The 10,574-nt window shown below is 46.9% G+C and overlaps 1 protein-coding gene across 1 annotated transcript; it reads left to right on the top strand.

The window, feature by feature from the left end:
• Positions 1-5,017: 5,017 nt before the first annotated feature.
• On the top strand, positions 5,018-10,114 carry Mat2a (methionine adenosyltransferase 2A). The gene is made up of 9 exons (XM_076833615.2): positions 5,018-5,229; positions 6,651-6,728; positions 6,831-6,953; positions 7,718-7,830; positions 7,908-8,051; positions 8,421-8,639; positions 8,817-8,999; positions 9,146-9,279; positions 9,914-10,114. Exons 1-9 carry the CDS (start codon positions 5,139-5,141, stop codon positions 10,014-10,016), a joined length of 1,188 nt encoding a protein of 395 aa, XP_076689730.1. The 5' UTR covers positions 5,018-5,138; the 3' UTR covers positions 10,017-10,114.
• The last annotated feature ends 460 nt before the right edge of the window (positions 10,115-10,574 follow it).

Genomic DNA, 10,574 nt, shown 5'->3' with positions numbered 1-10,574 from the left:
AAATGAATTTTGAGGCTGAACATCTTTTCATGTTTATTGGTAATTTCCACTTTCATCATGGTAAACTATCTACTTGCAATCTTTCCACTAGTTTTCATTATATTTATTTATATTTTGGTACTGGGGATTGAACCCAGGGGCTCTTTACCATTGAGCTACATTCTTAGCTTCTTTACCTTTTGAGACAGGGTCTCACTAAGTTGCTGAGGCTGGCCTTGAACAGAAATCCTCCTGCCTCAGCCTCCTGAGTAGCTGGGATGACAGGCTGCGCAGCTGCACAGTTCTTCCTTTTTCACTAATTGGTATTAACCCTTTGTTTGTCTTATATGTTGAAAACGTTTTCCCAAGTTGTCGGTCTTTGGATTTTATTTATAAAGTGAGTTTTCATTTTTATGTTATTAAATCTTATCAGTCTTTTGTGGTTTCTATCTTACTTGCAAAAGTCTGCCAAGGTTATAAAAATATTCTTTTACCATTTTTCATACTTACAAAAATTTTAAAAAGCAATAACATCCAGCATTTGGTGAATTAGAAAATGATACTCTCGACTGAGAATGTGAGTTCTGACAGCCATCTGGAAAGTTCTCTGGCTACAATTACTAACAGGTAAGAATGTACATATCTGTGTCTCATCCACCCCATCTTGGAAATATTTATTTATTTAGTACTGGGGTTTGAACCCAGGGGCATGTAACCACTGAGCCACATCCCCAGCCTTTTTCTTTGTTTAACATATTTTATTTAGAGACAGGGTCTCACTGAGTTGCTTAGGGCCTTGCTAAGTTGCTGAGACTGGCTTTAAAATTGTGATCCTCCTGCCTCAGCCTCTGGAACTGCTGGGATTACAGGCATGCGCCACCAAGCTCAGCTACAGTTGAATATTTTACACACACACACAACATTGCTTCACAAAAGTACATGTGCAAAGATGGCAGGCAAGAAACAACGTGACCGTCAACCAACGAAGCAACAGTTAAACCCACTGATGGGCGTCCACTAAGCACACCTAACTGCTAATAAAAAGAGCACACAGGCACAACGAGGCCGATTGCCACAGAGCTGTAAACAGTTACAATGGCAAATTTTATGTTCTGTGTATTTTCCCACAATAAAAATAGAAGGAAAATGATTTAATATCCACAGTATCCCAGAGAGATGGTCATAAAAACTGTTAGGAGAAAACCCACATTTCTCTGAATTGTTTAGTGTGTGTAAAAAGGAAAAGGTGTGGGGGACGGACACCACTTCTCGCTGCCTTGGGCAGTGCTGCTTGGTGTCTGCACAAGGCCCTGGGCTTAGATCCAGGCTCCAGTCCCAGCTGCACCACGACTCCACAGTGACTTGGGTGGAGCGCATGGGGGTTCTCATCTAAGACAAAGAAGGAACTAGTGCTATGATGAGGGCACTAGACCTCACAACAGGGCCCCTCGCAAAGGCGCCACTGTGTCTCCACTGCCCCCCATGCACTTCTCCATCCTTCGCTTCTTGACTGAGATGCAAAAGGGTTTGATTGTGATGAGAGAAAAATCACAGAAATATAAATAAAATACAAACAGCCTAAAGATGAAGGCTGCATACAGTCCTTGCTTCTGATTCACTGGACTTGGCCTTCTCCTAAGGCCATCAGACACTCCAGACTTTGCCCCTAAAGCGCTGGCCGAACCTTGGAGACTTTTCTCCCTGCTCACCTTCACCTGGCAGCTGCTCTGAGACTCATAGCCCATCGCCTCCTTCTCCAGGTCTCCCACTGTGGCTATGCTCTCGGCTGTCTGCGGCACCATCTTCCTCTTCCTCTCTGGCCACACCAACAGCTTCTTGCCCTGCAAATACTCTGTCTTCCTGAACTCTCTCCTCGACAGGCAGACAGGTAAGACTGTCTGAGCCCTGAAAACCACTTTATGCAGGCCCAGCTCTGCACTCTCAGGGGAGACTGCTCCCTGAGTGTTCTCTGGGTTGAAAAGGCTGGAGCCCAAAGAAGACAGGGAATAGATTTCCCCATGTGCTTTACACCATCCCACATTCAACAAGTTCATTAATGCTCACTATGGAACCAACGAAGGACCTCTACCAGTCTGTTTGGCCTTCGGGGCAGTAACCTGTGAAGTCAGAACAGGTGGCCTGCACTTTCTCCAGAGGGCAGCTCTTAATACTGTTGATCACAGTGCCTTGCTAGAGACCAGCCGGCCTCCTCTCCTGGACCTCCCAGGTCACCAGGCCTCTTCCCTGCCCCACTTTCTTCTGCCATTTTTCTGCTTCCTTTCCTTTCTCTCTTTTCTTTTTTTTTTTTTTTTTTTTTTTTTTTTAGTTACAGGGGACTGAACCCAGGGGCACTCGACCACTGAGCCACATCCCAGTCCTATTTTGTATTTCATTTAGAGACAGGGTCTTACTGAGTTGCTTAGCACCTCGCCATTGCTGAGGTTGACTTTGAATTCATGATCTTCCTGCCCAGCCTCCAGAGTCACTGGGATTATTAGCGAGCCCCACCACGCCCAGCTGTATTACTTATTTTTATTTTTGTAGTTGTAGGTGGACAGAATGCCTTTATTTATTTTTATGTGGTGCTAAGGATGGAAAACAGTGCCTCACACATGCTAGGCAAGCGTTCTGCCACTGAGTTATAGGCCCAGCCCATGTCTCACTTTATTTTGATGGGAATCAATGAACTGTTGCTAACTAAAAGAAATTCAAAGTAACAACAGAAAGATAAACTTGAAGCAGCAGCCAAGCCACACTCAGGCCTTTAGAGTATGTAGGTTTTTTGTTTTTGTACTGAGGATTGAACTCAGGGGTGTTTAACCACTGAGTCACATCCCCAGCCCTTTTCAGTTTTTATTTTGAGACAGGTTTTCACTAAATTGCTCAGGACCTCACTAAGTTGCTGAGACAGGCCTTGAACTCATGATCCTCCTGCCTCAGCCTCCTGGGTTGCTGAGAGTACAGTTGTGAACCACCACACCCAGCTATGTAGGGATTTTAACCTTTGTCCTAAGAGCACTTGAAAGCCAGTGAAAAGTTATTCGCAGGAAGAGCTAATTTTTTACAGCATATATTTTAAAAATATCTATTATGGGCTAGACATTGTGCTAAAGAATGTACTTTTATCATTTCATTTAATCCTTTAAACAAGCCTATGATGACTATTATTGTCCCAATTTTACAGACAGGTCTGTATGAAGAGGGTCTTGGCAGAGGCCTAACTTCAGCTCCAGCTTGTAACTACCAATTACCCTTGCTAAGAGAAAGAAAAGTAGGTAAGCAAGTGGTGCAGCTGACTCTAATCTCCCTGGCAGGATCAGTCCAACAGTGAGGTTGGTAGCAAAGGGGTATCAGGAGCTAATGAGCTAATCATTGAATTTAATCCTTTTCTTCTTCCTCCCTATTAATAAAATAACCTTCTAATTACATTCTGGCTTCCCATATAGATTTTTCTGCAGGGAGATAATGCACTGACACTGACTAGTCTACACATGCACTTTATTGCTGTTGACAATGTTAATACTCATTGTTAATAAACTGGCTTTCTACTTTTTAAAAATGACATCGAAACAAAGAAATTATTAAGTAGTTTTATAGTTATTTTTCTATGAAGGGTTAGTTTGAAAAATAAAAACCAAGTAAAGGGGCTGGAATTGTGGGTCAGTGGTAGAGCACTTGTCTAGCATGTGCGAGGCCCTGGGTTGGATCCTCAGCACCACATAAAAATAAACAAAATAAAGGTATTGTGTCCAACTACAACTAAAAAGTAAATTAAAAAAAAGAAAAAGAAAAAGTAAAAATACCATGTCTCTTGTGACTTAATCTTTTCTGGCTGCCCGCTTTGACCCTGATGATCTTAAGTGTGGGGAGCGCCCTTTCTTCTTTGTAGAAGCCCCTAGCACAGCCCAGGGCCTCCTTTTTTTCTAACTCTCATTTCCCTCCGCTCCCCACTCTCCAGAATTTACCTACTTCTCTGGTAGCAGGAGCTGGAGCCTGTCAGGTTTGTTCAGATCATGGGGTGAAGTGCATCCTCCCATGATGGGAGCAAACTGTTCTGGACACCAGGGCCTGATGTCCTTGTCACTAGCGTGGGCCACTGTACCCTCTGCCCCTGCAGGGATGAGTGACCTTGCCTGGCCATGGCTCCGCGAGGTCCACAGGACCCTGAATGAGTGAGTCCCACTCCCCACGGCTCCTTGGGGTCACTTATACACCTGCCCCAGTGCCGCATGAGCAGCTCCGCCTACTTGTGGCTCCCTGGGTCACCCCAGCAGAAACGACCTACCCTGCCTGAGTTCCCCGGGGCCACAATGACCCCTGCCCAGGTTGAGTGACCCTGCCTGGCCATGACTCTACGGGGGCGACTCCTGCTCCTGCTGGCTCGGTCTGTTTTCTTTCTCCTTCCCTGTAATTCCGTTCATGGACAAGACCGGGACCAGCCAAGTGGGCACTGCAAAGCTAGAGCTTCGTGGAGCGGCCGAGCGCGGTCGCGGGCCTGGACGGCTTCTGGGAAAACTCAGGCCTGCGTTCCCAGCCGCTCCGAGCACGCGACCGAAGTGCCCAGCACGGTCCGCCATCCTCTCGCCCACCGGCGGCCGCCATCTTCCCCCAGGCCGTTAGCCACAGCCCTCGGGCCTCGGGCGGGCGCCCGGCTCGGTCCCGGCCGCTGGGGCGCGCGGCGCGGAGCCCCGCACTATCAACACAAAAGCCGCGCTTCCAGCCGCCGCCGCTGGGGGCGGTCGCGGACTCTGGCCTGCAACGGCCGGAAGGGCGGTGCCATGTCACGGCGCGGGGGACGGCCCCTGGAGCCCTGTCGCCGTTCGTCCCTCGTCGACAGGGAGCGAACGTCGAAGCAGTCCTCTCGCGTCTCTCTCCACCGGTCGTGACGGCCCCGGATTGCTGACGCCCGCCGGGGACCAACGCTCGCAGGATCCCCCCACCCCGCGATGGTTCTGTCCTGCGCGGCCGCACCTCCCCGCGCGCATGGGCGGGACCGGAGGCGGGGCCTGCGGGCTCCGCGCTATAAATATCGGACCGCGCTGCCCGCCGCCCTGCTCGCCCCGCCGCCGCTGACCGAGTGTTCTTCCTCGTCCGCGTGTTGCGCCTCCGCCGCCGGTCTGTCCGCTCCTCAGTTCCGCTCTTCTGCCGCCATCGCCGACATGAACGGTCAGCTCAACGGCTTCCACGAGGCATTCATCGAGGAGGGCACGTTCCTCTTCACCTCGGAGTCTGTGGGGGAAGGCCACCCAGGTGAGGCGGGGGCGCGCCCCTCCCCCACCCGGCCGCGCGCCCGGCCCGCGGAAGATTCCAGAAGGGGGGTGGCGGGCTCTGCGGGAGGGCGGCTCCGCGGGCCCGCGGCGGGAGCCCTCCGTAGGCGGCCCGCCCCGCGCGCCCCCGCGGCGGGAGCGCGCTCCGCATTGCAGCCCGGCGGCGGCACGTGGCGAAGCCGGCGCGGGCGCGCGGGCAGCGCTGCGGGGGCACCTCCGCCCGGCCGGCGCCCTCGCCGCTTCCAGGCTTTGTGTGTGGCCGCCATAGTGAGCCGGGCCCGCGTCTCAGGAGGGCATCGTGTCCGCGGGCTGGGCTGGGCGCGCCGCCCTTAAGCGCGACGCGCGAGGCCGCCTGGGCCTGGCCGGTGGCGCGTTTTTTCGGGCTGTCTGGAAAATTCGAGAGTGTTGGAGGTTACTCCCCCTTCCTAGAACGAGTGACGTAGGTGGGGGCCGAGGGACTGGCGCCGCCGAGCCTATTCCGGAGCCGCTCTGATGACACAGCCGGATGGCCGCCGGGTCACTCCTTTTGTTCGTGGCTGTTCCCTTTCATGGCTTAATTCTTTGAGTGTCTCTTGAGACCAGGAGCCTGCTGACACTGGCCAGATTGTCCTGCCACATCGTGTGCACGTGCTAGTGCGCAGCCACGAGTTCACCGGTGTGCGGTTGTGCTGCACCAATTAAAGGCCGTGGTGCCTGCGGCTTGTTCTCCCAGGGTCCCCGGGACCAGGGTCTGGCAGGTGACAGTGGAGATCGACGAGAACGTTGGAATGGTTAGGCTTGGAACGGTATTTCAGAACCTCTGACTTTTTAGAGGTGGCCCGGAAGTCCTTGGGAGGTGTCAAGTGCACACATCATAATGGGTGGATGTGTATTGGATATCTCGAGGGTTCTGCTGGCTGACTGAGTCAGTGAGCTTGTGCGACTATATTAAGACCGCGGTGTCAAGTTTTTAAGTAACACGGACTCTTGTGTCCAGCATTTATTATTCAGGCAGACTGCTTCTGGTAAAGCAGTGCTTTACAAAAAGCAGCAGTTATAATCATACTTAATGCACTGAATGATTCACTTCAAAGTTTTTGTTTCAAAATAAAAAAAGTAAAATCTCAGTGTTCCCCCCCCCTCCTAGCTGGGCACAGTGGTAAATGCATGCAGTCCCAGCGATCAGGAGGCCAAGGCAGCAGGAGGAGCACAAGATGCACAATTTAGGCCTTAGCAACCTTTTGAAACTCAGTCTCAAAATAAATGAAAATGGGGTGGGGCACAGCTGAGTGTAGATGTGGTAAAGCACCTCTTAAACCCCCCCTTCCTTTTTTTTCCCCCCAACAAAGTTTTTTTTTCCAGTTCATAGAGAAAGGGGCGTCCCATACTTCAATAGTAAAAGAAGTTGATTTTTTTCCCCCCCAGATAAGATTTGTGACCAAATCAGTGATGCTGTCCTTGATGCCCATCTTCAACAGGACCCTGATGCCAAAGTGGCTTGTGGTAGGTTCAGAACATGTGCTTGTTTATTGCCTGATTATAAAGGTAACATTGGGAGAACTAATTTATAAAATGTTTTTTCTGTGTGAATCTCTCCTTTATTAGAAACTGTTGCTAAAACTGGGATGATTCTTCTTGCTGGGGAAATTACATCAAGAGCTGCCATTGACTACCAGAAAGTGGTTCGGGAAGCCATTAAGCACATTGGATATGATGATTCTTCCAAAGGTGTGTGCTTTTTTTCTAAGCTTATGTTTAGATGTAATGGTTGAAACTGTCTTCTAGAAAGTTCCTAGTAATCCTTAACTCTGGTTATGTAGATATGCAGTATGACATTTTGGTATTATAGTCTCACCTTGCCATGGAGGACAATGTTCTAAGCCTAGCAGATGGCTGAAACTGACGAATATTTTTTCCCCATACTTGGCTACAGTTATGCCTAACATAATGAGGTACATTAGATTTGCAAAAATAAGATGGAAGTTAGTGTACAAGTTATAAATGTGATCTGACAAAATGTCTATTGTACCATAGATCTTAGCAATCCTGGCCATCTTTTCCCCTTCAGAACTTGCACCTGTTTGCTTTGATGCACACTATAGCTTTTCTTGGCATGTTCAAAATATTAGTATTATTCTTATGCTTTTGGGTTATTAAGTTTATTTGAACATAAAGCCACTGTTATGCCAAGACATTTCAATAGTTAAGTGATTTAGCCGGTGGGTAGCATGTATCTGGATGATGATTCATGTCCTGGGAAGGGAAGAGTTCATCACACTCTCAGGGCAATTTTTTTTCAGAAAATCACAAATTTCTGGTATTTTCCATTTACAATTTTAAGGTAACAAAGTGTGAGGGGAACGTGAAATCATGGCTAAGGAGTTACTACTATATCTGATTTCTTCAGCAGTAGCAGTATTTAGAATTCCAAGTAATTGTGAACAGAGCGGGTATTGTGGCCTTTTGTTTTTAAAAGATGTTTTTGTTTATAGGGTTTGACTATAAGACTTGTAATGTGCTGGTGGCCTTGGAACAACAGTCACCAGATATTGCTCAAGGTGTTCATCTTGACCGAAATGAGGAAGACATTGGTGCAGGAGACCAGGTATTGTGAAAGGCTATTTATGTCTCTTCTAACATTAAATTAAGCTTTAATGTTACATCACTGGCTCTTTTTTTCAGGGCTTGATGTTTGGTTATGCCACCGATGAAACTGAGGAGTGTATGCCTTTAACTATTGTCTTAGCACACAAGCTAAATGCCAAACTGGCTGAACTACGCCGCAACGGCACTTTGCCTTGGTTACGCCCAGATTCAAAAACTCAAGTAAGTGATCTTAAAGCTATACTGCCTGAAATTACTTTGTAGGAAAATCCATGAATTTGATGACTGCCAAGAATAACATATTTTTGCTCATTATAATTTTCTTTTTTTTGGTACTAGGGATTGAATTCAGGGGCACTCGGCCACTTCCCAGCCTTGTTTATATTTTATTTAGAGACAGGGTCTCACTGAGTTTTACTTAGTGCCTCACTATTGCTGAGGCTAGCTTTAAACTCAGTCCTTGGCCTCAGCCTCCCGAGCCACTGAGATTAGACATATACCACCATGCCCAGCACTGTATTGTAACTTGATAGAGAACCAAGTACAAAACTGGTGGAATTAAGTGTTCTGATAACCTGTGTTGACTTCAAGGTGACTGTGCAGTATATGCAAGATCGAGGTGCTGTGCTTCCCATCAGAGTCCACACAATCGTTATATCTGTTCAGCATGATGAAGAGGTTTGTCTTGATGAGATGAGGGATGCCCTGAAAGAGAAGGTCATCAAAGCTGTTGTACCTCCAAAATATCTTGATGAGGATACCATCTACCATCTGCAGCCAAGTGGCAGATTTGTTATTGGTGGGCCTCAGGTAATGTCAGTTCAGCATACTCTTACTATTTTGAGTCTTTGGTTACTTAACCAATCACCTCTTATAAGATTGTGGAATTTGCTTGTGAATCTTTAGTGGCATGGAATAGGCATTCTAATCTAGAACCACTTACTGGGAAGGATTAGGCATAAAGTGACTTAAATCCTATAATTTCAGGGTGATGCTGGTTTGACTGGCCGGAAAATAATTGTGGACACCTATGGCGGTTGGGGAGCTCATGGAGGAGGTGCCTTTTCAGGAAAGGATTATACTAAGGTGGACCGCTCAGCTGCTTATGCTGCCCGTTGGGTGGCAAAATCCCTTGTTAAAGGAGGTCTGTGCAGGAGGGTTCTTGTTCAGGTATATATTCTTTTTATGTAATTGGAGTGGTAAACAGCCACGTAAGCGGGAGGGATATAACAGTAATAAGTTTCTTGCCCATTTTATACCAATGTATACAAGTATGCATTTGAATTACTGACTGTTAACATTTGAATCCTTTTTAGGTCTCTTATGCTATTGGAGTTTCTCATCCATTGTCCATCTCCATTTTCCATTATGGTACCTCTCAGAAGACTGAGAGAGAGCTGTTAGAGATTGTGAAGAAGAACTTTGATCTTCGCCCTGGGGTCATTGTCAGGTAAAGATGGTAAAGCCTATTGCTAGTGAGAAGTAGAGGGTGTGGGTATGTGTGTGATGCATACTACTTAGATATGAGGAGGTAAAGGTAGACTCCTCAAATGGGGAAACATTTTAATTCCAGAACATGCTGATGTTTTAAAATTGCCTTCAGGGAGCGTTTAATTGAGAAATACAAGTCACAGTGCTCCGTGGCTTATATTAATCACCCTAGAAAGTCTTTCACATTTAATATTGGGCTTTGTGCTCATCATACCTAAGGGTGTTTAAGAAATTAATACAGACAAGTGGGATGTTCAAGGTTCTACAAAGAAAAGAACCGTAGTGGGCAGTGAGACCTTGGTAAGTATGATCCTCAGATGAGCTTTTGACAATTGGAATTCCTCAGAATAATGACAAGTTTTCATATTTGTTGAGCCAGGGCCGGAAAAACAAGAACTGTAGTTACTAATAAGGACTGTACAAGGACTTTGGACACCAGGGAAGTAACAAACACTTTTGCCACAAACTTTTTTCCTAGCATACCCCAGAGAACTGAACTCATTTGCCAGAGCTCTTGAAAATGAGTCTTGCTGATTGTTTTGCTTTATTTTAATCCAATGCTACATATTAAGTTATGGACTTGTATATTCCAGGGATCTGGATCTGAAGAAGCCAATTTATCAGAGGACTGCAGCCTATGGCCACTTTGGTAGGGACAGCTTCCCATGGGAAGTGCCCAAAAAGCTTAAATACTGAAAGTGTTAGCCTTTTTTCCCCAGACTTGTTGGCGTAGGCTACAGAGAAGCCTTCAAGCTCTGAGGGAAAGGGCCCTTCTTCCTAAATTTTCTTGTCCTCTTTCAGCTCATCAGTTGCAGTCACTCTCTAGTCAATGACATGAATTTTAGCTTTTGTGGGGGACTGTAAGTTGGGCTTGCTATTCTGTCCCTAGAAGTTTTGTTCACCATTATAATGAATTTAGTGAGCATAGGTGATCCATGTAACTGCCTAGAAACAACACTTGTAGTGAATAATGCTTTGGAACTGAACCTTTGTGCCCTATCACCCAACCCTCCAAAGTCCTAAACACATTGACTTTCCTACCAAATGCTGAAAATATCCTTGTAATGTGCACGTAAAAGTACTTGTAGTTCCACTATAGCCTGTCTGGCAATGCCACAGCTCTCAGCATGAATTTGTAATGTCTTGAGCTCTATTATGAATGTGAAGCCTTCCCTTATCCTCCCTGTAACTTGATCCATTTCTAATTATGTAGTTCTTTGTCAGGGAGTGTTCCCTACCCAATCTATCTTGCAT

This window comes from Callospermophilus lateralis, chromosome 14 (genome assembly GCF_048772815.1).
Source record: "Callospermophilus lateralis isolate mCalLat2 chromosome 14, mCalLat2.hap1, whole genome shotgun sequence".
In the NCBI taxonomy this organism is placed as follows: Eukaryota; Metazoa; Chordata; class Mammalia; order Rodentia; family Sciuridae; genus Callospermophilus; species Callospermophilus lateralis.
Note: the sequence above shows the minus strand (reverse complement) of the source record. Positions and strands in the feature narration are given on the sequence as shown.